At 50.6% G+C, this 27,898-nt stretch overlaps 4 protein-coding genes across 5 annotated transcripts; 2 read left to right on the top strand and 2 right to left on the bottom strand.

The window, feature by feature from the left end:
• Positions 1-668: 668 nt before the first annotated feature.
• Positions 669-9,435, top strand: Fosl1 (FOS like 1, AP-1 transcription factor subunit). The gene is made up of 4 exons (XM_027408606.1): positions 669-1,020; positions 3,154-3,351; positions 7,758-7,865; positions 8,378-9,435. The coding sequence occupies exons 1-4, from the start codon at positions 916-918 to the stop codon at positions 8,804-8,806; spliced, it is 840 nt and encodes a 279-aa protein (XP_027264407.1). The 5' UTR covers positions 669-915; the 3' UTR covers positions 8,807-9,435.
• A 595-nt stretch (positions 9,436-10,030) lies between these two features.
• Ccdc85b (coiled-coil domain containing 85B) lies at positions 10,031-11,066 on the bottom strand. Its single transcript, XM_027408607.2, has one exon. The coding sequence runs from the start codon at positions 10,877-10,879 to the stop codon at positions 10,271-10,273; it is 609 nt and encodes a 202-aa protein (XP_027264408.1). The 5' UTR covers positions 10,880-11,066; the 3' UTR covers positions 10,031-10,270.
• Positions 11,067-13,800: 2,734 nt separating this feature from the next.
• Fibp (FGF1 intracellular binding protein) lies at positions 13,801-18,148 on the top strand. Of its 2 annotated transcripts, none has more exons than XM_027408604.2 (10): positions 13,801-13,974; positions 14,154-14,352; positions 14,499-14,625; positions 15,402-15,502; positions 16,233-16,387; positions 16,680-16,788; positions 16,863-16,926; positions 17,200-17,286; positions 17,374-17,471; positions 18,015-18,148. In XM_027408604.2, the coding sequence occupies exons 1-10, from the start codon at positions 13,890-13,892 to the stop codon at positions 18,082-18,084; spliced, it is 1,095 nt and encodes a 364-aa protein (XP_027264405.1). In that variant the 5' UTR covers positions 13,801-13,889; the 3' UTR covers positions 18,085-18,148. The 2 variants fall into 2 exon arrangements, with proteins under 2 accessions (XP_027264405.1, XP_027264406.1); XM_027408605.2 differs by having other exon boundaries at positions 13,802-13,974; positions 16,233-16,366.
• Positions 18,149-18,314: 166 nt separating this feature from the next.
• Positions 18,315-21,933, bottom strand: Ctsw (cathepsin W). The gene is made up of 10 exons (XM_027408603.2): positions 21,780-21,933; positions 21,106-21,190; positions 20,210-20,323; positions 19,730-19,884; positions 19,535-19,631; positions 19,378-19,458; positions 19,168-19,293; positions 18,924-18,988; positions 18,627-18,842; positions 18,315-18,549 (listed from the first exon to the last, which is right to left on the bottom strand). Exons 1-10 carry the CDS (start codon positions 21,858-21,860, stop codon positions 18,439-18,441), a joined length of 1,131 nt encoding a protein of 376 aa, XP_027264404.1. The 5' UTR covers positions 21,861-21,933; the 3' UTR covers positions 18,315-18,438.
• Positions 21,934-27,898: the final 5,965 nt, after the last annotated feature.

The raw sequence follows: 27,898 nt of genomic DNA, 5'->3' as shown, positions 1-27,898 counted from the left end.
TCAGAGGCCTTGACACCAGTTGAAACGGGGTGTGGTAGCACATGCCTGTAATATCTGCCCTCCACTCCGGAGGTGAAGGCAAACACCAGCAGTTCTAGGCTATCCTAAGACACAGAAGGTAAAGACCAACCTGGGCTACCTGAGACTCTATGTAAAAAAAAAAAAAAAAAAAAAAAAAAAAAGCCAGGCATGATGGTGGCACATTCCAGCACCAGAGAGGCCAGCCTAAGTTACCAGAGACCCTGCCTTAACCAATCTCCCTCAACAAACAACAAAGTAAACTCTAATCAAACAAACTTCCCACCCGGATTCCAGAGGAGTGGCCTTAAACCAGGACGGCTGACTTGGGTGACAGTGCCAGGCAAATAATGATGACAGCAATAATCCATCATATTTATAATTCACTTCAACAGTTTCCTGCTAGTTTTCCCGTTCTTCTATCGGCTACATGATTGTTTCGCCCTGTTTTATGGCGCTGGGAGCCTTGGCTAGTCCAGACGGGGCGGGGCGCAGCTGCAAGCCCCAACCTCAGCTAGGTGCGTCAGGGGGAATCCTCGCTGTACCTGGGCGCGGCGAGGAAATTGCACCATGTATGGGCAGCTGCGTCAGAGGGGGCGGGGCCACCGCAGAGGCTAGGGGACGCCAAGTAGGTCGCTTTCCCTCGGCAGAGGCGGCTGGCCACCAAGTCAGGGGGTCGTGAGGTTCCGTGCGGACCAGCCCACAGCGGCTCATTCGGAGAGGTGGGTCCCCCTCGGAGAGGTGAAAGGCTCCGCTGCGACACGCCCCCACCCCCCGCGGTGCAAGTGGTTCAGCCCGACAACTTTTCATTCATAAAAAAGACAAGACTCCGCGAGGCTCCAGTGAGTCAGAACCGCAGCCGCCGACGCGGACCCCACCGAGCATCCAGCCCAGGGCATGTACCGAGACTTCGGGGAACCGGGACCGAGCTCCGGGGCCGGCAGCGCGTACGGTCGCCCCGCGCAGCCCCCGCAGGCTCAGGCGCAGACCGCCCAGCATCAGGTGAGGCTGGCCGGACCCCGGAGGGGGACCTGGGTTTGGACAGCGTTGGGGATGCTGGAGTTAGTCTGGTTTGCTCCGGGACTGGGACCGGAACCCCGAGCAGCGTCCGCGCGACAGAGGATCCTGCACGTTCTGCGCTGTCCAGGAACCGGTGTCCCCCGTGGCCAGGGGGACAGGCGCAGCGGGAGGAGCGAAGATCTACGAGTCCCCCTTCTCGCCCGCCCGCATCTCCCTAGCTGACTGTCAACCTACCCCTCTGTCTCCGTTACGGTCTTTATTTCCTTTTGTCTACCCCTAAATAGTGTCCCACCTGCCCCAACCCAAAACTGAGCTGGATCAGAGGAGCGCTCCATCTCCAGCTTAGTAACCGGGACCTGGAGCTTGGGCACAGGGGAGATTTGGGGGAGGGGGGTTCATTAGAACTCGGCCGGGACAGCGAATCCTTAGCAGTCTGTCTGCGGCTAAGTACGAGTGTCGCTTCCAATTTGTTCCTCTGCCTGGTCAAGTCCACATCCTTTTGAACGCAGTGGAGTCCCGGGGGCCTCAGGCAGTGGCTCTGAGGGGTTCCTGGAGACTGACTACACTCTCTAAGCCAAATGGAGACCACGAAGTGTCGGGACATGCTCCGGGTCATCCACCAGGCCACTCTCGCGCCCCTTACTCTAAGCACCCGACGGTTCCCACTACTGGCCAGGGACACTTGAGAGGTTGCAGGTGCCCATTTCCTGTCGAGGGACCACGAGCACGTGTTGCCAGGGGAGGGAAGGAGCTGCGTCCGTTCCGCCGAGTCACAGCGAACCGAGTCACTGTGGCTGAGTCACCCTGGGTGCCCCTCCCTTCCTGGCCCCAAACGCCCTGGGACCGACGACCTGGGAGCGGGAGATGCCCCTAGCGATGCTTCTAGCCCAGAACTGGGGTCACTGAGCTACTGTGTCCCCCAGTACTGGGCTGAGGACATAGCCGTCCAGGCTTGCCTAGGCATGTGAGGTGTTTCCTGGACGGAAGGGAGCCCACACCCTTAGCTCACAGGGCTTAAACCCAGTCTGTGCCCCAGAACACTCACACACACCCAGACCTCACCCCTCATCCTCCCCACCCCTCCCCCCAATCCCAACACATGCCTCAGATTTCTGGCAGAAAAAGAACTAAAGAATGCCAGGCCTCCTATGAAGGGCTTTTCATCTCTTCACCTTATTTTGTACTTAAAAACCCCATCACTTTTGAGCCTCCAGAATCTTAAATAGACAATTGGGCATGCCTTTAATCCCAGTATTCAGGAGGTGGAGGCAGAGGCAGGCCAATTTCTGGGAGTTCAAGACAAATTTGGTACAAAGCTACATAATAGAGGGATCCTGTTTCTAAAATTAAAAAAAAAATTAAAGCCGATTAAACATGGTTTCTGAGCTAGCAGAGCCAGCTTCTCAGCAGCAGTGAAATGTTGCATGATATTAAGAACAAGGAAACTGAAGAAACATTGGGGCTAAATAACTGGTTCCAGTCACAAAGCCAGTAAATGGCTGAGCTGATGCTTGAGACATAGCCCTTGTTCATCATATTGGACACCTGACTCTATTGCACATTCTAAGCCACGTGGGCTGCTGTATAGTCTCAGTGCTTGGGAGGTGGGGGCAGGAGGGTCAAGAGTTTGAGTCTAGCCTGAGCTCCATGAGATCCAGTCCCCCAACAACAACAAACTCCCTTACCTAATTCTCAGAGTTGCACCCATCCTCTGTTGTGAGGATGGGTGCAAGAAAGAGTGAGAAAAGCCAGCCATTTGGGCTCAAATCTCAGTTTCTACTTGCTGGCTGTAGGTCTGTGGTCAACTGTTATCCTGTCTGAAAATGGAGATACGATTGTACCCACTGTATGAGTCATTCTTTATAAAGTAGTTGGGAACAGGGACAGTTCACACTTGGTAAGAATTATCTCTGATGGGGACAAACAGAGGTAAAGAGACACTTTGTGACCTGCCCAAAGTCACACAGTTCATGAACAAGTTTCTGATTGCCCAATTGTGTTCCTTGTGGTCTCCCAAAGCCAGTATCCGCATTGAGAGGAGACAGAAGTATAGCCTGTGTCTCTTGAAAGCCCCTCAATTTGCCTCATCACTGACCCCCTGTTCTTATTCCTCAGAAGTTCCACCTTGTGCCAAGCATCAATGCTGTGAGTGGCAGCCAGGAATTGCAGTGGATGGTGCAGCCTCATTTCCTGGGACCCAGTGGCTATCCCCGACCTCTGGCCTATCCCCAGTACAGTCCCCCTCAGCCCCGGCCAGGAGTCATACGAGCCCTAGGGCCACCTCCAGGGGTGCGTCGTAGGCCCTGTGAGCAGGTAAGGAAGAGAGGTGTTGCACTTTCAATAGCCCTTAGGGGTCCTAGGAGGCAGGGGACAGGATCGTGCTAGGAGAGAACTTCCATTGCCCATAGGAGTCCCTGGGAGGCTAAGAAAGAGGCAAAAGGTCGGCCGCTTGTGAGTCAAGGAAAGCTTCCTGGAGAAGGCTGCATGTCAAACTAAACCATAGACAGGATTTGTGTGTGGAAAGCTGAAAGGATCTTCTTGGGAATTAGAGGAACAAGAATGGAGGTGGGGAGGACAGAATGTAAAGTGGAAATGAAGGAAGTGTCCAGAGATGTCCATTGTTGACATGCATGGAGTGGGTAGGCTTATGTACCGTGGGGTGAGCGAGGAATAGGAGTGCATGGTCAACGTCCTCTGAATCTCAGTTTCTAATTCATTTTATTATTATTCGTTTTTGTTTTTTTCCAAGACGGGGTTTCCTCTGTGTAGCTTTGTAGACCAGGCTGGCCTCAAACTCACAGAGATCCACCTGCCTCTCCTCCCGAGTTCTGGGACTAATGGCGTGTGCCACCACCGCTTGGCTTCTTTATTTCTTTTGATGCTCACAAAAAAGTGAATGGGAAGCCAGGCAGTGGTGGCGCATGCCTTTAGTCCCAGAACTCGGGAGGAGAGGCAGGTGGATCTCTGAGTTCTGGGCCACCCTTGTCTACAGAGCGAGTTCCAGGACAGCCAGGGCTACACACAGACACCCTATCTCAAAAAAAACAAGAAGTAAATGGAAAATATATTTCAATTTTGCATCTCCCAGCAGAGGAAGTGAAGGCACAGAGAGGTAGTTACTGTCCTGATCCGTACAATGAGACAGGAGTGGCCGTGGCCTCAGGCCTGCTCAGCTCCCAAAGTCAGACCCTAATGAGCCACACTGTCTCAAGGGGAATTCATAGAAGGTTCCAGACAAAGTGAGAGGAGAGCTTTTGCCTCCCTGAAGTCCTTTCTCAAATGAATAACGGTATATTTTTATTTGATCGAGGGTCTTGCTTTGTAGCCCAAGCTAGCCTTGAATTTGAGGTCCTCCTGCCTCAACTTGCCAAGAGCTAGGATTACGTGTGTACACTAGGATACCTGACTGAGATGGAGGATCTAAGACCTAAGTACTCCCTGGAGCACTATGAATGTGCAGTGGGGTGAGGTCTCCAAACTAAAAAGCTGACTTTGCTGGGCATGAAGGTGCATGCCAGTAATCCCAGTATTTAGAAAGTAGAGACAGGAGGATCAATTCAAGTCCAGTCTCAGAAACATGGGAATACATGTTTCTGGGATACATAAACCCTCTCTCAAATAACCAAACAACAAAAGAAAACTGAACTTAAATTTTGCCTGGGAAAAAAATATGCTGTAAGAAATAAACCTGGAGCTGGGCGTTAATGGTGCACGCCTTTGATCCCAGCAGTTGGGAGGAAGAGGCAGGCGAATCTCTGTGAGTTCCAGGCCAGCGTGGTTTATAGTGCCAGGATAGGCTCCAAAGCTTCACAGAGAAACCATGTCTCCAATAAAACAAACAAAAAAAAAAAAAAAAAGAAAGAAAGAAACAAAGAAAAGAAAAAAGAAATAAACCTGGAGCCAGGCGTTGGTGGCGCATGCCTTTGATCCCAGCACTGGGAGGCAGAGGCAGGTGGATCTCTGTGAGTTCCAGGCCAGCCTCCAAAACTACAGAGAAACCCTGTCTCAGAAAGAAAGAAGGAAAGAAAGGAGGGAGGAAGGGAGGGAGGGAGGGAGGGAGGGAGCCTGGAGCCAGATGGTGGTGGTGCATGCCTTTGATCCCAGCAGTTGGGAGGCAGAGGCAGGCAGATCTCTATGAGTTTGAGACTAGCCTGGTCTACAAGAGCTAGTTACAGGACAGCCTCCAAAGCCACAGAGAAACCCTGTCTCGAAAAACCAAAATAAATAAACAAACAAACAAACCTGGCTGCGGTTGGTAGCTTGTGGCGAAGACCATGCCCTGAACTCAATCCCCAGTGTATGCACATGTTCCCAGGTGAACACAGACACACAAATCTTTGCCCTCCTGGCTGGGTAGAGGATGAAGAGGGAGGGCCAGACCTTGGGAGATAAGTGAGACTGACCAAAGAATAGCCAACAGCAGACTTTCCAGCAATAGAATAGCTGCCTCTGTGATCAGCTGGGCTATGATCCCTCTGCACTTCCTTTAGCCCTTCCCTGAATGTAACCTTTAGATCATGGGTGCTGCTGGGTTGGAACTGTGAACTGTGGGTGGGCTCCTCCTGGGGCAGGTGGCTCCATCAGGTGGCCTTTCACTCAGTGTCAGTCGAGTGACTATTAAATCCTGCTCTGGACTTTATTCTCCTCCCTGAGCTTCAGTTCTTACATGAGAGTATATTGAGGTCTAGAGAGCTGACTTGGCAGTTAGCACTGGCTTCTTTCTGTAGAGGATCAAGGTTCCATTCCCAGCACCCACGTGGAAACTCACTGTCCATAATTCCCTCTGAAGCTTCTGACGCCCTCTTCTGGTCTCCACCAGCACTGCATGCTCATGATGGTCATACATACGCATAGGCAAAACACTCATACACATAAAGTTTTGTCTTTTTTTTTTTTTTTTTTTTTTTTTTTTTTTTTTTTTTTTGGTTTTTCGAGACAGGGTTTCTCTGTGGCTTTGGAGGCTGTCCTGGAACTAGCCCTTGTAGACCAGGCTGGTCTCAGACTCACAGAGATCTGCCTGCCTCTGCCTCCCTAGTGCTGGGATCAAAGGCGTGTGCCACCAACGCCCGGATTAATTTTTTTATCTTAAAGCAATCTCTGATGAGATGGGTCAATGGGTAAAAGTTCTTGCTGCCCAGCCTAATCTGAGTTCAGTCCCTGAAACTGACATAGCGAAAGGAGCGACATACCTCCTACAAGCTGTCCTCTGACCTCCACAGTGCTCTGGCACACTGTGTCCACATACATACATACATACATACATACATACATACATACATGTGATGTTTGAAGACTCTAGCTGGGCATGGTGGCACACACGTTTAGTTCCAGCACTCAGGAGGCAGAGACAGGTAGATCTTTGTGAGTTCAAGGATAGCCAGGGCTTTTATACAGAGAAGCCCTGTTTTTTTTTTTTTTTTTTTTTTCAAACCCAAAAACAAAAAAAGACTCTGTGTAGGAAGACAGGCAGATGGTTCAGTCAGTCAAGTGACTATCACATGAGGACCAGATTTTGGATCCTTAGCACTCACATAGAGACCAAGAGTAGGTTTTGTAACTCTAGCATAGGGAGGGGGGCAGGCTGAGACTGACAATCTCCAATAGATAACTGGCTAGCAAGTCTAGCCAATGGCTAGGCTCCAGGTTCAGTGAGAGACACTGCCTCAAAATAAATAAATAAATAAATAAATAAATAAATAGAGAATTGAGGAAGATACCCAATATCAACTTCCAGCCAGCACACACAAAAATATACACAAAGAATTATGAGGCAGAGGCAGGCGGATCTCTGAGTTACAGGACAGTCTGGTCTATGGAGTGAGTTCCAGAACAGCCATGGCTATGCAGAGAAACCCTGTCTCAAAAAACAAAAGAAAACAACAAAAAAGAATCTGTGTAGGGAAGCTGGAAGTGATGAGAAAAGTCTATAATCCTAGTATTTTGCAGGTGGGCTATATGTTGAATTTAAGGCCAGCCTGGGATACACGAGACCTCGTCTCTTTAAAAAAACAAAACAAAACAAGCCTGGTGTGGTGTCACATATCTGTACTCCGAACACCTGGGAGGCAGAAGCAGGTGAATCTTTGTGAGTTCCAGGCCAGCCTGGTCTACATAGCAGGTCCTGGACAAGCCAGGGCTACACAGTGAGATCTGATCTAAAATACAAAAACTATAAAAAGCAAAAAGAATCTATTTAAGGGCTAGGGGCATAACTCAGTGGTAGAGCATTTGCCTAGCTAGGATGTACCGGGCATTGGGTTTGATCCCTAGCACTGAACAAAAGAAAAATCCTCTGAAGTACTTTGCTGGCACAGTAGATTTCCAATAGCTTTTGACACTTATGAGCACCTCCTATGATTCATAGCTCCTCAGGGAAGGAAGAAATTCCATCTTCCACAGATGAGAAGGCTGAGGGTCCTATAAAAAGATAATCGTGTCTCGTAGACTCAGGAGGGAAGGCTACTTATGCCTGGGAAATAAGGCTTTCAACATCTTAGTTTAGTCCTAAGCTGAGGAAGGATGAGAGGAAGGAAGGTCAAAGTTTATGGAGTGGGAAAGCATTACTGGAAAGAAACCAGCAAGCAGTAAAGCTAGCTTGGAGCTAGGTACGAGCGCCTGGTACAGAGCAGCAGTTGTGTAACGGTGGCACCTAAATGACAGGCTGAAGGAAAGGCCCCAAGATGGATGGCAAGTTCAGTGCTTCTTCTCTTTCAACCTAGATCAGCCCAGAGGAGGAAGAGCGCCGCAGAGTGAGGCGTGAAAGGAACAAGTTAGCAGCAGCTAAGTGCAGAAACCGAAGAAAGGAACTGACAGACTTCCTGCAGGCGGTGAGCATCAGCTGGTACAGACAGTTCCCAGGCCCTGGGCCCACCAAGCCCAAGAGTGACCTTGGTTCCTAGGAGCACAAGAAACCCAATAAATTACTCCTCCACATTCCACCTTCCTCCCTGCCTGAGGGGAAGTCCTGGGAAAAGTATAAGAACAGTTGGGTTAAAAATTATTTGCCACAGGGGCAATGGTGGCGCACGCCTTTGATCCCAGCACTGGGGAGGCAGAGGCAGGCTGATATCTGTGTGTCCGAGGCCAGCCTGGTCTACAGAGCAAGTTCCTGGATAGCGTGGGCAGTTACACAGAGAAACCCTGTCCCAAAAATCAAAACAAAAAATTATTTGTCTTGGGCCTTGAAGCAGAGATGTTGGTAGGCAAGTCCTGGGCCTGATGGGAGTCATGCCCATTTTCTCCAAGAGTCTCATGGGACTTGCAGGGGACTTGAGGGCACATCCCCCATACTCCAGCCTGAGGCTTAGAGATCTTTAGCCCTCTTAAATTTCTCCTAAAGGAGACCGACAAATTGGAGGACGAGAAATCGAGCCTGCAGCGAGAGATTGAAGAGCTGCAGAAACAGAAGGAGCGCCTTGAGCTGGTGTTGGAAGCCCATCGCCCCATCTGCAAAATCCCAGAAGGAGATAAGGACACAGGTGGTACCAGCAGCACCAGCGGCTCTGGCGCCCGTGGCGGCGGCAGCCCACCAGCCCCCTGCCGCCCGGTACCTTGTATCTCCCTTTCTCCAGGGCCTGTACTTGAACCTGAAGCCCTGCACACCCCCACGCTCATGACCACACCGTCTCTGACTCCCTTTACTCCCAGTCTGGTTTTCACCTACCCTAGCACACCAGAACCTTGTTCCTCAGCACATCGAAAGAGTAGCAGCAGCAGTGGCGACCCCTCCTCCGACCCCCTGGGTTCTCCCACACTCCTGGCTTTGTGAGACACCCAACCACACCCCTTGCTGGTGCTACCCCAGCCTCCTTTTCCCCACTGATCCAGCAGGCCTGGACCATAACCATGCTCCAAACCAGCAGGTCCTTTATCTCTCAGATTAGAACAAACATATTATGCTTTGATGTAGAGCCAGCTTGGGGGGGGGTCCCCAAAGCTGCTCATTGTTTCTCTAGAGCTGGCCTATCATAATTTGCACAAAATTAGAGACAAAATATGTCCCCTTTAGGCCAGAGAAATCCTGGCAGCCCAGTCTTTGTAGATCCCCAGTGGTCCTTTGGAGCCCTTTCCCTTCCTTGCAGACCACTCTCATGCTATGTCACTTTCTTCATACGATCCAGCCAGCCCTACACCCAGACAGGTGTCCTTTTACTAGAACACTAACTCACACAGCTCCACTGCCAGCAGCGACAGGGCATCCTGCAGGCTCCTCCTGAATGGCACAACTCAGGAGGCACTGGTGGCTTCTGTGATGAGCTGAGCTGCACTCCCAAGCTTTGAGAAGCCTCTACTTCCAGGGTATCCAAGCCTCCACATCAAGGGCAGCTGCTATTTATTTTCCTAAAGAGACTATTTTTATACAAACCTTCCAAAATGGAATAAAGGCTTGAAGCTCTAGTCTGAGTTGTCATGTTGGATCCAGAAGCTAAAGGAGACTGTTTCGAACAGGAGCTCTAGGTTCCAGTCTCAGCTGTGACCTTGAAGAAACTATCATATATTTTTGGACTTTTGACATTCTCATCTGAAGAATGGGGCTACCTCTGCTCTGCCTCATCTCCTGTACTTCGAGAGACTGAGAATGCTCTGGAGTGCAAGCAAACAAGATGATCAGTTTTTCCCCATGGGGAATCACACTGCTCCTATCTTAAGGACTGGGGGCAGGGAAGGACCGTGTCATACCCTTCCACCTTCCGAACAGGCAGCCAGTGGGCTTGAGGCCCCCAACACCTGCTTCCTGCCCCATTGTTTCGGACAGGAAGGAGCCTGGAAGGGAGCTAGAGCCACTTCAGGGGCCGGATTTCGGCCTGTCTTGGCGCCCATTGGGGGAGTAAGTGCTCTACCACTGTCTTAAATCCCACCCAAAACTCCAGGTAATGAGGAGTCAGCCCTTAGTTCTGCAGTCCCTCCGGGTGGGAATTGCACCACGTCTTTGGGTTTCCGCCCTCTTCCCAACCACGGCGAGTTCCAGACACAGGCTGGCCAGGCTTCGGGCTCTGCTCTTCCCAGTTTATTAGTCCCCACCCAACCACCCAGCAAGTCCCTCCACTTCAGCCTCCATTCCCCTACTGCCCTGCCAGCAAGAGCAAGGGGCCCTCCTCAGTGCCAGGGCTTTTTCAGTCCATACCAGGGCCCTGGTGCTCAGCCGAAGCAGCTACCAGGTCTGGAGGTCCACAGCAGTCTCCGTGCTCAGGGAGCAATTCAGGCAGGCGTTGGCGTGGAAAATGCAGCGCCCTCAGTCATCGGGGGAGCAGGCTAGGGGCAACTGATCTGGGCTGCCCACACTGCCAGTGCTGGAACTTCCATCGCCTAAGTCGCGGGGCCCGCACGGGGGCAGGGCGAGCTCGGGAGTGGGCCCGGCGCCTGAGCCCACTGCGCCGCCGGAGCCACCGCGGGGACCCCACTCTTCGCCCAGTGCCAGGCAAAGCTCCTTAAGCGCCAGGTTTTCCCGCAGCAGCTCCTCCTGGCGGCCTTCCAGCTCGGCTAGCTTCTGCCAACAGCCACCCAGGTCCTCGCGCACCGCCCGGGATGCTTGGGTCCCGAACAGCTGCCACTGGCGCGCTGCACGCCGTCCCCGCTGGCGCTCCGAGTCCAGGAAGCAGCAGAGGTCGCGCAGCTCCCGGTTCTCCGCCTGCAGGCGCCGGTTGAGCTGTTTGAGCTCACGGATCTCTCCCAGGTGACCCTGCAGCTGCCGATTCACCTCCTGCATCAGGCGGCCGCGCTGCACCAGCGCTGCCAGGCGCGCCGCCTCCTCCCGCCGCAGGCGCCGCACCAGCTCCTCCTTACCCAGCGCCGCCATCTCCTCATCCGTCAGCTCCTCCAGGCCGCCTGCTTCGGCCTCCATGGCTGATCAGGCAGCTGCAGCATCGCCCGCCCGCCGCCGAGGCTCTGGAGCCCTTCCTCGGGCCGGCTGCCGCTCAGGCTCCGGCCCGGGCTCTGGCTCTGAGGATGGCAAGCTGTGGAGGAGGCAGCGTAGGAAGCAGCAGCCACCCTGGGGTGGGCACGAGGCAGGGCGCGCGCCGGGGCGGGGCCTCTTGATGTTGAAGAAGGACAGCCAATCCGGAAAGTCTCCCGGGAAGGGGCGGAGCCTAAGCCCGTAGCGCCTCTTCTTTTTCCCACTCCGGACCTGGGTGTCACGACCCTCTAACAGTAGGGACTTTCTCTGTCCTTTCCTTCTATGGTCATCGCAGCCGGACTTGAAGGCGTTGCGGGACTCCACGTCCCAAATCTCTTCGAGCACTTTTTAAGAATCGATCGATATTCAGGTGTCTGCCTTTGACTCCTGCCCACCATGCAACAGAACCTGAACAGATGGCTTTCCAAGCTCTTCTTCCTTTGCCAGAACTCTCAAGCATCACTCCCAGCTACTCTGAATCCAGAGTCCAAAGTTCCTGGCTCATTATCAACCAACCCTCCCTCCCTTCCTCCCAGGGAGCGTTTCCTGCCTGCAGGATGGGCCACACAAAGGATTTGCTTGTTTAATAAGCTTTTGTTGTGTGAAAGGCCTGTGCAGAAATAAATTTGACCGGAATCCTGTTTTTGACCAAGAAGGTTAAAATGTGGCAAAAGAAAAAAAAGGGGGGGGAGCTGAGTGTGGAGGCTGGAGAGATAGCTCAGTATCGCTGCTCCTGGAAAGGACTTGAGCTAAGAAGCCAGCACTCACTCCTCCAGGGGAGGCTCATAGCCACTTTAACTCCAGGGGATCTGACACTTTCTTTTAGCCTTCATGGGCACAGACACAATGTGAAATAAAGAAAATCTTTTGGGGAAGAGAGATGGGGAGGGCATCCAAGTTCACACCGAGCATATGGCTCAATGATGAAGCACTTGCTTAGTGAGTGCAAGGCCCTGGTTCATTCTTGCACATAGAAGAAGGATGTGATGCACAAATAATCTCTGGGATTCCCAAAGAGAAAATATCTGAGGGGTCCTAAAAGATACGTAAGATTGCCAACAGAGAGTTCCAGGACAGATAGGGCTATGTAGAGAGACCTTGTCTCAAAAACCAAAGACTGCCAATAGAGAAAAGGGATGGGAGAGAAAGCAGGAAGTGTGGTAAAAGACATCGATGCCTCCAAGAGTCTAGCTACACTAGGCATAACTGAGGATAGTTGTGAAATTCTGGTAAGTGTAGATAAATGGAAAGTGGTAAGAGCAGGCTTTGAAGAGCTGGTGGCTCCGGTGCTTGCCGTTGGAATACTGTGGCCAGTTTAGACTAGCCTGGCTTCAAGGGTGGGTAGAAGCCAAATTCTTTTTCTTTTGTTTGTTTTTGTCAAGACAGGGTTTCTCTCTGTAGCCTTGGCTGTCCTAGAATTAGCTCTGTAACTAGGCTTGCCTTGAACTCACAGAGATCTACTTGCCTCTGCATCCTGAGTGGTAGGATTAAAGGCATTCGCCACCACCGCCCACTTAGAAGCCAAATTCTTTTTTTTTATTTATATTTTATGTATGAGTGCTCTGTTTGTATACCTGCATGCCAGAAGAGGGCATCAGATCCTATTATAAATGATTGTGAAAAAAAAAGAAGAAAAAAATGATTGTGAGCCACCATGTGGTTGCTGGGAATTGAACTCAGGACCTCTGGAAGAGCAGCCAGTGCTCTTAACTCCTGAGTCATCTCTCCAGTCCAGAAGCCAAATTCTCCCCCCACCCCCAGACAGGTTTTCTCTGTGGCTTTGGAAGCTGTCCTGGAGCTAGCTCTTGTAGACCAGGCTGGTCTTGAACTCATAGAGATCCACCTGCCTCTGCCTCCCAAGTGTTGGGATCGAAGGCATGCGCCACCACTGCCCGACTAAGGTTAATTTTTTTTTAGTAATTAAAAAAGTAAACTATAGCTGGGAGTTGGTGGCACACGCCTTCAATCCCAGCACTCGGGAGTCAGAGGCAGGCGGATCTCTGTGAGTTCGAGACCAGCCTGGTCTACAAGAGCTAGTTCCAGGTCAGCCTCCAAAGCCACAGAGAAACCCTGTCTCGGAAAAAAAAAAAAAAAAAGGAAACTATACTATGTTTAAGTACAACAGTGTATGTGTGGAGGTCAGAGGACAATTTGCCGGAGTTGGATTCTTTCCTTACACAGTATGGGTCCTGGAGATCGAACTCAGGTCGTCAGGCTTGTTGCTCCTGTGTCGAGCCTTTGCTGCTTTATGAGAAGACAAAGACGACAGTGGAGCATCTTAGCAGATAGATGGCCCTGCAGATGCCTCAAAGACTTTAAGAGAAGTCACAGCTTGTGTGGGGGTGTGGTATGTGGTGAAAAACCATAGTGGGGGCTGGGGAGATGGCTCAGTGGTTATGAGCGAATACTACTCTTGCAGAGGAGCTGAGCTCAGTTTCCAGCACCCAGCTCCACAGGCTCTGATACTTCTGGTCTCCGAGGGCACCTGTACTCACACGCACATACCCCCCACACACACACACAGTCAAAAATAACAAAAACAAAATACATGGTGAGAACAAGAAAGATGCTCATCTGTCTAATAGACTATGGAAGAAGAGTAGCACGCACGGAGACTTAGGATAACGCCTCGAAAACATTCTAATTTATGTCAAAATTGGGAGGCTTTGAGAGAGCTGAGAAAAAGGAGAGAAAGCAGGGGGAAATGGGAGAATCTGCAAGACAGGGGAGAATGGGAGAAGACTATCCATCCGGAGGTCTTCCAAATATTCTCTGACGAGCTGAGAAAAGAGAGCAGCGCTACTCCTGCCTACCACTCCGTCCCGGAAGTGGTCCTTCGCTGGCTCCGGGTGCCCGGAGCGAAATCTCCGCACTCCCGGAAGTGGCTCTGCGGCTGCTTGCCCGGCCCCGGGCCGTGCTAGCTGCAGCAGCTCTGGGCGAATCCGGCCCAGGCATCGCCATGACCAGCGAACTAGACATTTTCGTGGGCAACACGACCCTTATAGATGAAGACGTGTATCGCCTCTGGCTGGATGGTTACTCAGGTCTGTGTATCGTCCTCCTGGGAAGCAGTTGTTTTGGGTGATAGAGAAGGCGTGGCCAGGATTTCTCTTAGGGAAGTGGACCAACCTCTGGGAGTCAGGGATGGAGGATTGAAGCTGGAACCCTTCGAGGGCCTCTAGGTTCAGCAGGATGGGACCTTATGGTAGTGCCCTCTCCCTAGTGAACGATGCGGTGGCTCTGCGAGTACGCTCCGGAATACTGGAGCAGACAGGCGCCACCGCAGGAGTGCTGCAGAGCGACACCATGGACCACTACCGCACCTTTCACATGCTTGAGCGACTGCTGCATGCGCCGCCGAAGCTGCTACACCAGCTCATCTTCCAGATCCCTCCCTCCCGACAGGCGCTCCTCATTGAAAGGTGCTCACCTAGGGGATGGCGGGAGTATCAGTTTGACTTACACCCATTTTTCAGGCTGAAACTGAGGCTCAGGGAGGATGGGACATACCCCAGGCTCCCCTCTCCTTACTCAATGGATCACCAGTAATGTCCTATGCCTCCACAAGGTACTACACCTTTGACGAGGCCTTTGTTCGGGAGGTCTTGGGCAAGAAGCTGTCCAAGGGTACCAAGAAAGACCTGGATGACATCAGCACCAAAACTGGAATTACACTCAAGAGTTGCCGTAGGCAGGTGGGTTCCACATATAAACCATATCCCATCTAGCCCACCCCTTAATCTTGTGCTCACTACCCCAGCTCCCAGTGCCCTGCTTCTACTTCCAGCCTGCGATTGTGGAAGCAGCTTTTTCATATATAGTCTCTTCTCCCTCCACCTCCCATTTGGCCAGAGTGGCCTTTCATAGGCTCAGTTTTGACCGTGGCTTTCCATTGCTTATTGGTTGACTCCCATTGTCCTTGACCTTCAGACTCTGGTTGGGTTCCTGAAGACCTCTCCAGGCTTACATTTCTTGTTTTTGTTCATGGTGCTCCTGCCTAGAAGGTACTGACTGTTCTTGGCCATATCTACCCCTTGAAATCCACAGCAGGGAGCTAGATGCTAAATTGAACTTAAGGACAGAAACAAAGAAACTTTTTTTTTTTTTTTTAAGGAAAAATGCTGACAAACATTTGTTGACTGATGACAGTTAGTAATACCCAGTAATGCTGGGGTGTGGTGGCCCAGGCCTTTAATCCCTGCACTAGAGAGGCAGGGGCAGGCAGGTCTCTGTGAGTCTGAGGCCAGACCATTCTACATAGTGAGTTCCAGGACAGCTGGTGCTATACAGCGAGGCCTTGTCTCAAAAGAAAGAAAGAAACAAACAAAACCCAAGTCATTTGTTGAAGCAATAACTAGTGGGAAATTAGTACCTGCCAACTGGATAGGTGGACAGGAGAGGAAGAGGCCCTCTACCAGTTCATGCATGAACACCTCTGACCAGTCTCCTTCCTTCTTTAAATGCCCTACAGTTTGACAACTTTAAGCGAGTCTTCAAGGTGGTGGAAGAAATGCGGGGCTCCCTGGTGGATAATATCCAGCAACACTTCCTCCTCTCTGACCGCCTAGCCAGGTGAGAGGCCAGCCATCTTCCTGCCTGCACAGTTTCCTTGAACCTTAGACTGGCACACCTTCCTTCCCCATCCTGACCCTTTTCCCTTCTGACTATTCTAATTATTATTCTATCAGTGACCTGTAAATTGCATTAAATTGGCCAGGGTTAAGGCATTTGTAAAGCATCTAAGATGTGCTCAGCGATGGTAGTATGACCTTTCACAGGCCACAATTCCTTAGGAAGACTGCCTGAACCCTCTCTTTGCAGAGATGAGAGGTTGGTAAAATAATGCTCTGTGGTTGGTCACGTGGTGAGTTAAAGCAGAAGTAGACCAGAACTAAAATGCTTAGCCAAGATTACAGATGGGATTACCTACTAAGAGGGATTTAAATCAACAACAGGTCTCTTCAAGAATAGGTTTCTTCAACAACAGGTTTCATCAAGTAGCCAGGAGGTGGTGGTGCACACCTTTAACCCCAGCACTGGGGAGGCAGAGGCAGGTGGATCTCTGTGAGTTTGAGGCCAGCCTGGCCTACAAAGAGAGTTCCAGGACAGCCAGAGCTGTTGGGAGGCAGAGGCAGGTGGATCTCTGTGAGTTTGAGGCCAGCCTGGCCTACAAAGAAAGTTCCAGGACAGCCAGAGCTGTTACACAGAGAAACGCTGTCTTGAAAAACCAAAACAAGCTTATTGGTTGAGACACCCTGAGAAGGGATTTCTAGTCCTAAGATACCCACTGTCCCGTCTGCAGAGATTATGCAGCCATCGTCTTTTTTGCCAACAACCGATTTGAAACAGGAAAGAAAAAGCTACAGTACCTGAGCTTTGGTGACTTTGCCTTCTGTGCTGAGCTTATGATCCAGAACTGGACCCTTGGAGCCGTCGGTGAGGCCCCCACTGACCCAGGTGCCTGAACATTCCCTGCCTTCTTGGGGACTGGTTCTCTGCCAGCAGCTATTCCTGTAGCTTTCACAGTACTCAGCATCCTACTTTAGCCCTCAACTCCAGGCCACCTCTACATATAGTGCACGTACTCCACATGCACCTTGTTTGCTGGCCAAGGGCTCCCTACTGTGTAGCCTGGGGCATATCATTCCACCTTCCATCTTTGAGATCCCAGTGAGGTAGTGGTGAGGAAAGTTCAGGGCCTCCCAAGATGGTCTCTCATCCACCCACAACTTCTTTCATGGTCTTTCAGACTCCCAGATGGACGACATGGATGTGGACTTAGACAAGGAGTTTCTCCAAGACTTGAAGGAGCTCAAAGTTCTAGTAGCTGACAAGGACCTTCTAGACTTGCATAAGAGGTGACCTCAGGGATCCATGAGCCAGGGTATAAAATGGTCTCCGATGGCTATAGTATGACCCTATCTTCCTACAGCCTGGTGTGTACTGCCCTCCGGGGAAAGCTGAGTGTCTTCTCTGAGATGGAAACCAACTTCAAGGTCTGTGGCCCTGTCCAGGCCCTTCCCCTTAAAGTGTCAGGAGCCTTCTGTGTTCTGTCCCTGCTGGGCAACTCTGCTCATGCCCGAAATTGACCAGCAGGTGGCACTGCGGCTCTATCTGCCTCTGAGGGGGACCAAGCTCATAACAAAAGGGACTTGATTGAGTGAGGGAGGTGGATAGATTTGGGGAGGGGCCTGGCCCTCCCCACCCTCAGTGCTCAGCCTCCAGCTTCTGGGGCAGAAGACAGAACTCCCAAGATCCCTGCCCCACAGAATCTGTCCCGGGGGCTGGTGAATGTGGCTGCCAAGCTGACCCACAATAAGGACGTCAGAGACCTGTTTGTGGACCTTGTAGAGAAGGTGAGCAGTCCTGACCCACACCCCATCCCCAGCCTGCCCTGCCTCTGAGTGGTTCTGAGGGTTCTACTTGTTGCCTTGAGCCTACAGTTTGTGGAACCCTGCCGTTCTGACCACTGGCCACTGAGTGATGTGCGGCTCTTCCTCAACCAGTATTCACTGTCTGTCCACTCCCTGGATGGCTTCCGGTGAGAGGTGCCAGGCCTACTGGCAAACTTATTTGCCCTCCAGTAGACTATTTCCTACTGAACCACCCTGTGGGTGGAAGTTCCACCTCTCTTTGTGACGTTGGGCAAGTTACTTACCCTTTCTGTGCTTGAGCTTTCATGCCATAGAACTTCATGGAAACTAAATAGTCTAGGGTGCAGTTTGGTAATAGTATACTTATCCACCATGCACAAGGCCCTGTGTTCAATCCTCAGCACTGTGCAGGAAGTGGGGAGAAGGAAGTAGGCATGATGGCTCACTTCTATAATCCCAGTGCTTCTGAAGCTGGAGCAAAATTGCCGCTGTTTTCCAGGCCAGCCTGGGCTACAGAATGAGATTCTATCTCCAAAATCAAGCTATGAAAAAAAAAAAAAAAAAATATATATATATATTATATATATATATATATATATATATATGTATAGGAATTCCTGATGAGTTAAGGTATAGACAGCAATCATAGCAGTGTGTCGGGCATGGTGTTGCGTGAACATCAGCTATCACTGTTGCCATTGTCATTGCAGGCACCAGGTCCTCTGGGACCGCTACATGGGTACCCTCCGTGGCTGCCTTCTGCGCCTCTATCATGATTAGCGCCCTCCCCCCCCCCCACTCCGGCATACCCTGACAATAAAGTTGCCATACATTTGGAAACTGGTCCTTGTTCCAGGTTGAGGAGCTCGGGGCCTTTCACAATGTGCACCTATGTCATCAGTGTGTGAGGATGTTTATACTGGCACCTCAGGGACTGGACCATGACCCAGATGAGGTCTTTTGTACCCCCACCCTCCCTCTCCATACCCCAGCTGAAACCACTCAGGAGCCAGGGAACCATGTCTTGGTTTATGAAGCCATACAGAGAAAATGGGAAGCCAGGAGGAACCTCAAAGTGGGGCTGACAAGGAGAATAGCGGCCATGTGGGAGAGGCTGAGGGATGGCTGCTGGCCTCAAGGTGGACAAGGGATTGGGGGCTTCTTAACTGGATGGTCCAGACAGGCTGTGATGGGGTACTTGGTGATGCCACAGCTGTTGTTTCCCCGGTATAGCCTGAAGTAGCCCTAGGAAGTTAGGGGTTATCAGTGCCAGAAGGCAGAGAAGAACTCGTCTGCGCCCTCCCTCATCCCACTCTACTCACCTTCTCGCCCCACTCAGCTCCCCAGGAGTTCTTCAGGATCCAGTATGGGACAGAGCGGCGAGGTTTTCGAGGCTTGCGAGTCTGGGACAAGATTGTTCCTGACTGTATGTCCTCCTTCTCTTTGCCCTTGCCAAAACCCACCAGTAGGACAGAATGGTCCACTTGTTGGGGGTCACAGGTAGTGGGTGTGGCCTTGATCACGCCCTTCTGGTAACCCTGCAGGGTGGGGAATAGAGGAGCTAAGTCTGGAGCTGCCTCTCCCGTGTGCCCCTTCTCTCTTCCCCCAACCCCATTCACCTGTAGCAGCTTCATGTTGATAGTCACAGTGATAGGGCCATGGGTGGCCAGGTAGCCTGCGATCACTGGAAATGGGTAATTACTAGAGATTATTGAAGGTGCCATCAAGCCCTGCCTACCCTGAGCTGCTCCTCTTCTCACAGAGGAATGGACTTTAATTGTGTCTCCCATAGCCAGGCCTGTGTGACTCCATGCTGGTTTCTCTGCGCCCTGCCCACAGCCCCCATGTCCACCCTGGCCATACCCTGCTCATCACGGCCCAACATGGTGAAATCTTGGATCCAGGCCACCTTCTTGTACCTGTTGGCTAGGCACCCATGGGGGTTGGGGTACCCCTTGAATGGGTAATCCTTTTCACTGGCCAGGCCACCTGAAGACAAGCAAGACCAGGAAATAGGCTTAACCACTGAATACCCTTCATCCCACTGTCCTCCCACAAGGCCTGGTACTCAACTGTTGTTGAGGACAGTCATATATGCATCCCACACGAAGCCACCATCGCAGCCATTTCCACAGCGCTCACAGTCCAGCAGCTCTGGGGGCAGAAAGGGATGGTGTAGGTGAGCTGGCCCATAGGCCATCTTTCCCTGACACACATCTCCCTGCCATACCCTGCACAGAGACTTCCACAAAATGTTGTGTTTTGATACGCCACAGGGCCTCAATGTTGTCCGCTGCTGCTATGGCCCAGCAGCACCTGCAGGTTTTCTGGGTGGAAAGAGGGTGGGACAGGGTAAGGCATGGAGGCTTTGACCTCATTCCCCCTCTTCGGGGTAGGTTGGGCAAAACTGGGTGGGGACAGATACCTGGTTCTTGATCGATGAGATGATGTTTGTTGCTTTACGCCAGTCACAGGTAGAGGGCACTGGTTGCCCCCACTTTTCAGACCCTGCCTTTTTGACCATGTTGGGAATCCTTTTGGGTGCCTTCTGTTGCCCGTATAGCTGGCCAAACTCCTCCTCTGGGGACAAACAGGGCCACAGAGGTCACAGGTTTGACACTCCTCTCTTCTGTATTCTCCCTTTCCAAAACCTTGGCTCTCCCTATCCCTGGGATGCCTTTGGAGCATCATGTGGGATAGTGAGACCCAGAGAGGCCCAGCTCACTCTGGTGTAGTCTCTGCACCTTCTATCCCTGGCCTGTGAGCCAAGCTGGGACACGGGCCATAGAGTTCCTGCCTTGTGCTCTGGGATTTGGGGCAGTCACCCAGGCTGGCCTTGAAAGGGGAAGATTGGCTCTGTCTTTCTGCCAGATGCCCTACCTATGGGCTAGGAGGGTTCTGGTACCTGTGAGGTCACTGAATGGAGTCTCCCCAAACTCTGCTGTGCCCAAGTCTTCTTCCTGCAGCCGTTGAGCCTGGGCCAGGTTGTGGGCAAAGATGTTCAGACGGCGAGCATATTCTAGGCCAAAAAGGAGTTGTTTGCCGATAGGTCTCAGAGCAGGAAGTGGCCATTGGTTGGGTCACCCACATCCACCCAGGTGAGTGCTGGCTCTTTCCTATAGCACCAATCACTATCTCTCCACTGCAAGAAAGTGGTTATCCATCCCACATGAGGTTAGAATTTCCCCCAGAGGCCCCCTCTAGGGGAAAGGTGGGAAAGACAGTAAATGGGAAAGGAAATAGGTTTGAGATAAGTTTCCTGTACCTGTGGGCTGTACCTTCTCTGCCTCCTCTTCTCACATCTGACCACAGGTATGGAGGGTGAGTGGGTAGGGTGTGAAGATGAGCTCGTGCATGTGCATGTGCACACACGCACGCACACACACACACACACACACACACACACACACACACACACACACAACCTACAGCCTTTTGTGGGAGATGAAACCCCAGAGTGAAAGAAAGAACAGCCAGTAGCTTGGGGCTGGTCCAGGTAAACAGGGCAAGGATGGGGGACAGAGTTGACACCTTGGAGACAAAGTGCGTATCCTTGGATATTTGCTGACTGAAAATGTGACTAGATGGTGGTCCTCCACCCCCCACCTGGAAGTCACAGTTAGGTGGCTGCAGAGTGAGAACCATTCCATACCTATCATACTTTAGGGAAGCCAAAGAGTACACTATGGACCCTGTTTCCCACTCAGTGGCCTGGGCCAGGTCTTTTCCCCATCCCAAGCCCTAATTCATCTCTTAAGTAGACAGAGGGAAAGGGACTGGAAGCATCCGCACCCATGATACCTGCTGGGTTTGCATAACTCCGGTTGTACTTGATCTGGAATAGCTTGAAGACTTCTATCAACTCCAGTGGTCGGGGGCCTGTATCCTAGCAAGGAGCCAAAGTGGGGAGAGGCATAGGAAAGAATCATAAACTCAACCTTGTACCCAACCAAGGTACAAGGACGGAGCTAAGGAGTCATCAGGCATTCTCCTCTTTGCTCAATGTGAGCAATCACATGTTAGCCTCAATTGCTCCCTCTAAGAAATGGGAAAGATAAAGCCACACAGAACAGCTCATCCCCGTAATTGAATGTTCATCCCAGCATTCAAGAGGCTGAGGCAGAAAGACATCTGAGAGTTTTAAGCCAGTGAATCAGTCTGGGCTACACAGATAAAGGCCAATCTGAGCTACAAAGTAAGATGTTTTTTGTTTGTTTGTTTGTTTGTTTGTTTTTGTATTGTTTTTAGACAGAATCTCTCTACATAGATATATAGCCCGATCTGTCCTGGAACTTACTATGTCACTATTAGATCAGGCTGGCCTCAAACTCACAGAGATCCTCCTGCCACCATTCCCTGTGAGACCCTGTCTTAAGAAAATTAAAAAGACAAAACATACACCAATTCATAAAGAGAAGACCCTAGGCATTGGGATGGGCAGGGGAGGGCATGGAGAGCAGATTAGAATTATTTACCTTGGTGAGGAAGGAGTCATTGAGGCCTTGGCTTGCTGTCAACAGGGCCAGAAAGTAGGACAGGTGGGCAGTCAGCATCATGGTGCAGCCACAAGTGCTGGCGGGCAGGAAGCTGTGTAGACCAAGTTGGAAAGGGCGGGGCTGGAGAAACCACGAGGGGAAACCAGGCTTGGGGGTGGAAGGTAGACCCTCCTTCCAGCTGACTGGCTCTCCCCCACCAACTTTTTTTCAGTAGCAGCTCTTGGCTACCCTGTTCCAGAAAATTCTGGGAATATAAGCACAAACCTGCTTTTAAGGAGACAGGGAGGCAGATCTAAGTGGACAGTGATGACAGACATCACCACCATGATGAAAAACCTAGACAGGACAAGCCATAGGTGCCTGCTGTTCAGATAGGGGTCAGCTGTGGTCTGGATCCCTTAGGGGCTCACTCTTAGGTTAACCCTAACCCTGTGAAACTCAGGCAACTTAAGGGCCACCATCTTTTAGAAGCTGTTTCTGCTTGAGACCCCAGCCTCAGGTATAGCTGTTTATAGCCTCTTGAGCCCCTTTTATACTTCTGTCCACTTATCTTCCAACCACACAGGAGTATCCAGTCTGTCTGTGTCTAGACCATCTGGAAATAGGAGGCAGGCTTAGTGAGTACTCAGTTAGTTTGGGTTGTTTTGTTTCATTTGATGTATTTGAGATGGGGTCCCACTATGTAACCCTGGCTGGTGTAAAACTCTCCAGCTGTGTAGACCAGGCTAACCTTAAATTGACAAATATTTGCTTGGCTCTGCCTGAGTTCTGGGATTAAAGGAGAGTGTTGTCATACCAGACAGTTTGGGGTTTCTTTTGTGAGGGAAGGAACCGGGTCTCATGTAGCTCAGGCTGGCCTTAAAGTACTTAGGTAGTTGGGGAAGACCTTTAATTCCAGATCCTGCTGCCTAGACCTGAGTCCTTTAATTACAGACATCAGTGTGTATTGGATGACTGAAAGCTTATAGTCAGCTTTTGTCCCATGGTCTATGAATGAGAAGAAAGAAAGACAAGCTGGGCATTGGTGGTGCTGCTGGGTGTTGGTGGCGCACACCTTTAATCCCAGCACTCCAGAGGCAGAGGCAGAGGCAGGCAGATCTCTGTGAGTTTGAGGCCAGCCTGGTCTCCAGAGCGAGTGCCAGGTATACAAAGCTACACAGAGAAACCCTGTCTCAAAAAACCAAAAAAGAAAAAAAGAAAAAGAAAAAAAGAAAGTATCACAGAAAGAACAAGCCCAAAGCTAGTGTGTCAGGGACTCAGCAGCGCCTTCATACCTATTAACTAGTGCCTCCATTCTAAGTGGGCTAAAGAAGAAGCTCCCTGAACCGACCTCCAGGCTGGGAAACAGCAGCCAAGACCCTCTGGTAGAAGGTAGATAGGTAGAAGAACTGGCTTCCCAGGTTTTGTGGTTGGGGTCAAGGAGGAGGGGCCTTATCCTGGGGGGGGGGGTCATCCATTTACATGCTTTCTACCTCATCTCCGAATGAGGAATTGTCTTAGAATTGTTATGTTCCACTAAACTCCACTCATATATCTTCCTGGGACAGTAAGCTGAGAGACTATTTAAAAAAATAATGCTGAAAAAAAAAGAAAGGAAAATAAGTAAAAAAAAAACAATGCTGTTTTCATTAAAATACAGTGGGCAGGATGTTCACAGATGCCTAGCCCAATGGCCCTAGAGCCCAGTTACGTGCCCCAAGTGGATCTGACATTCAAGCTCTCTCTGGTGGAAGGCTGAAAGGAAGGGGCCGGGCTTTTTCCTTTGTCCCTTCCATCTCTCACACATGAGCTCTCAAGGACAAGTTTTGATGTGTTTTGGTCAGTGCTGTATCCTTGGTGCCTGGCACATCTGGTCAACAGTAACCACTCAGCAAACAATGAATGAATGAATGAATGAATGAATGAATGATTCTCCCCTTTTCATCACTTGTTCATGTTTATCCTGTTGCTCCTGCCCAGCAACCAGACATGACTAGGCCATGAGCCCAGGAACCTCTCACTATTTAGGAAAGAGATAGCAACCAAATAGGAAGCTTCAGAGGGACTCGATGCCAATCCAGGGATGTTAGGTAGTCACTGGGTTGCCAGAGGTCAGAGGAAGCCCTCAGGAAGGCAGTTCCAAGGGGCTTAATGGCACGAAATTGGATGTTCATACCCAAGTTAGTCATCAACTATGCTCTGAGTCATCTCTCTCTGGATCTTAGTGCCTCTAAGTGACAGCAACAGTTCTTGAGTGGGATGACACTCAAAGAGCCTGGCCAGGTGTTGACTTGATAGCTCCTCATTTTTTTTTTCTTCTTTTATTTCTTTTCCTTCCTTCTCATTTTAATAGGGGACAAGGTTAAGTCTCAGAGTCAGAGACTTGAGTTCTAACACTGTTCTTGTTACTTTGGTGTCATGTGGGACAAATCTGCCTGCCCCTGTCATCTGTGAAGTAGAGTAGCAATTGCATACCATCTCTGGCTTGACAAGAGGATTGTAGAGTGTCCTTGCCTGTGCCTAGTATGGTTAGATCTTGGTAATGAAGAGTTTTTACTTGCATTAGTAACAGCTATAGTGGGTGGTTATGGTGGCTTATGCCTATAATTCCAGGACATGGGAGGCTGAGACAAGAGGCATGCCAGGAGTTCAAGGCTAGCCTGGTTTCATACTAAATTCCAGACCAGCCTGGGTTATATGAGACCCTGTTTCAAATAGTACACCAATAAACAGATTTTTTTTCCAAGACAGGGTTTCTCTGTGTAACAACCCTGGAACTAGCTTTGTAGACCAGGCTGGCCTTGAACTCACTGAGATCCATCTGCCTCTCAAGTGCTGGATTTAAAGGCATGTGCCACCACCACCCCGCTACCAACAAACAAACAGATTAACTGAGCTATAAATCATTTACTATGCAATTTACTTTTTGGTTTTGGGGTTTTGTTGTTGCTATTTTCAAGACTGAGTCTCACTTTGTTACTTTGGCTGCCCTGGAACTCACTATTTAGACTAGGCTGGCCTTAAACTCATAGAGATTCACCTGCTTCTGCCTCCCAAATGCTGGAATTAAAGGCGTGTGCCAACACTGACCAGCTGCAATTTACCTTTAATATTAAAGTGTGTGTGTGTGTGTGTGTGTGTGTGTGTGTGTGTAAGCCAGCAGCATGGGTGGTGCACTCCTTTAATTCTAGCCCCCAAGAAGGAGTAGCAGCCAGGTGCTGGTGGCGCATGCCTTTAATCCTAGCACTTGGGAAGCAGAGGCAGGCAAATCTCGAATCTCTCTCTATGAGTTCAAGGCCAGTCTGGTCTACAAAGCTACATGGAGAAACCCTGTCTCGAAAAACAAAAACAAAACAAAACAAACAAACAAAAAACAAGCAGTAGCAGGCGGATCTCTGCATCGGAGGTCAGTCTGGTCGTCTACATAGTGAGTTTCAGGACACCCAGGACTATACAAAGAGATCCTGTCTGAAAAACCAAGCTAAAAAAAAAAAGAAAGAAAAGAAAAAAAAGAAAAGAAAAGAAAAAAGAAAGAAAAGAAAAAGAAAAAGAAAAAAGAACGAGGATGTCAGTGTCAGTTTGGAGGTCTAGTTATTCTATGGGGCCTCTGGTAGTGAATCAGTATTTATCCCTAGTACACGAATGGACTTTGGAAACCCACTCCACATAGAGCGATTCTCTCTCAGCCTAGACACACAGGGGAGGTTCTAGGCCCTGCTCCAAATGATATGACAGACTTTGAAGATCCCCCCAAGGAAGGCCTCACCCTCTCTAAGGAGAAGAAAGGGGATGGGATGGGGTTTGGTGAGGGGCTGGAGGGAGGGGAGGGTGAGGGAACTGGAATTGATATGTAAATGAAGCTTATTTCTAATTTAAATTAAAAAAAGGAAAAGAAATAAAGAGACCAGGTTGGTCTCAAACTCACAGAGATCTGCTTGCCTCTCCTCTCCAAGTGCTGGATTTAAAGGCATGTGCCACCCTGCCAGGCTTTTTTTCTCTTATTTTTCTTTTTTCTTCTCTGTCTCCACTAGCGGGGCTTTGAGATTGGCCTGACTGGGCAATGGGGAATGAAGAAATAACAGACATGCATAGGGGGTTATGGTGGGCCGTGTGTTCTGAGGGAGACACACTAGCAGCCTGGAAACTCAACCAGTTTATTACTTGAGCTGAAGAAGGAGAGTTTGCTAATCTCTTTAGGGGGTCTCTTCGGGAAGCAGTTTCATGCTTCAGTCATCTGAAATTAAAAAATGCACACCCTGTTGGTGTTGCACTCACTCATGGAAGGCCTTCCCATTCGTCTGAGCCTGACCTGGAAAAGGTCCTGCCATACCCACAGGTCTGGGGGGTTGGGGTCCTTGACATGGCTATGTTAATATCAATAATACACATTCACTCAAGACTTCACTCACTCCCCATGCCTTTCTTGTCTCTCTGTGCTTTGTTCTACGTGGTGTGTGTGTGTGTGTGTGTGTGTGTGTGTGTGTACTGGGATTGAACCTTGGAGTCCTCGTCATCCTAAACAACATGGTACCACTGAGATACACCCCTACTCCTCTACTGCTTTAAAAACAAAACAAAACAAAAAACAGGGCTGTAGAAATGGCTGCAGTATTCCTCTTTCAGATGACCTGAATTTGGTTCTCAGCACCCACATCAGGCAGCTCAGAGCTGTCAGTAACTCCAGATCCAGGGAACACCTCTGGCCCCTGGGCACCTGCACTCAGGTATGTATACCAGTACATAGATGCACACATAATTAAACACATCATTAAAATATTTTTCTTTAGAAAAAAAACAAAGGCAATGGAAGCCGGGGAGGTAGCTCACTACAAAACATGAAGGCCTGAGTTCAGATTCTCAGCACCAGCACAAAAGCCAATTGTGGTGGTGATGCCTGTGTGAAACCCCAGTGCAGGAGGTCCTGGGAGGTGGAGACGGGCAGAAATAGTGAACTCTAGATTCAGTGACACAATATCCTACACTGGTACGTAGGCACACAGGGATATACTACATATAGACAAGTCCTTGAAATGAGGCAAATACATTTTTTAAATCATGGCAGAGCTGGGCATGGTGACACACGCGTTTCATCCCAGCACCTGGGAGGCAAGAGGCAGGTGGATCTACATAGTGAGTTCCAGGACAGCCAGAACTACTTGTGAGAACCTGTCTCGAAAAGATAAAACAAAGAAAGAAAGACTGGAAAGAGGTTGGGTAAGGGAAAGGAAGGTCAGGCTATTGCCGTAACCAGCAAGGGCCAGGCAAGGGAACCCTGGACACGCAGTCCTTTCCCGTCTAGTCCCGCCCTGAGACGTGGGCAACGCGAAGTCCCGCCCATTCGCCCCTTCCTGGGAGCCGGAGGCACACCGGCTCCTCCCTCAAGGCATGATCTTTGCTGGGGACCAAGACGGAAACTGGGTGGGGGACCTGAAGGGAAAGAGGGTCGGAAAAGGGCTGGCAGTGGGCCCTAGTGTCCTCTGCGCCCAAGTTCAAGTTTGCCAGTTTCTCGGGGGTTCCATTCATTTCGGGCCAAGACGACAGCTGCCCTCACCCCCACATTAGCGTAGCTTTGTGCAGGCAGGCTCCGGGGAAGCAGTGCCCTGAGTAGAGCGACCACCTGGAGGCCGCGGAGCTCATGGCCGGAGGGAGAGGGACAATTAACTTTATGTCCGGAAACCTTGGATGAATGTTTGAGACCATCTAACTGATGATGTGGGGAGCACAGGATAAAATTCTGCAAGTAGTAGGATTTGGAGGTTTGAGAAAATAAGTGGCGAGTAGGTTCTGAGAGGCGCAGATTCAGGGTCTGGGTGTTTAGCTACAGCTGAGGTGCGAGTGCACACTCAGGGATTCTAGAGGACCAGGTTGGATAGGGTCTAGGTGGCTAGGACAACATTTTGAATGAGGGCCCGGGGTCCCCAGGTGAATTTGGGGGCCAAACATCAAGGTCAGTGGCCCCGGGACCCAAGCGTTAGGGAACTCTGGCTGGGCGCCCGCAGGCGCCTCCAGGCGGCGCCGCGGGGGACCGGGTGGGGGCCTGTGGCCGGCCCGGGGTGGAGAAGCCGGGGGGTCGGGGTCCCTCCCCCTGGCGCGGGCTCAGGAATCCGCCGAAGGGCGGG

Source organism: Cricetulus griseus, chromosome 3, assembly GCF_003668045.3.
Source record: "Cricetulus griseus strain 17A/GY chromosome 3, alternate assembly CriGri-PICRH-1.0, whole genome shotgun sequence".
Classification (NCBI taxonomy): Eukaryota; Metazoa; Chordata; class Mammalia; order Rodentia; family Cricetidae; genus Cricetulus; species Cricetulus griseus.
This window is presented reverse-complemented; position numbering and strand designations above follow the sequence as displayed.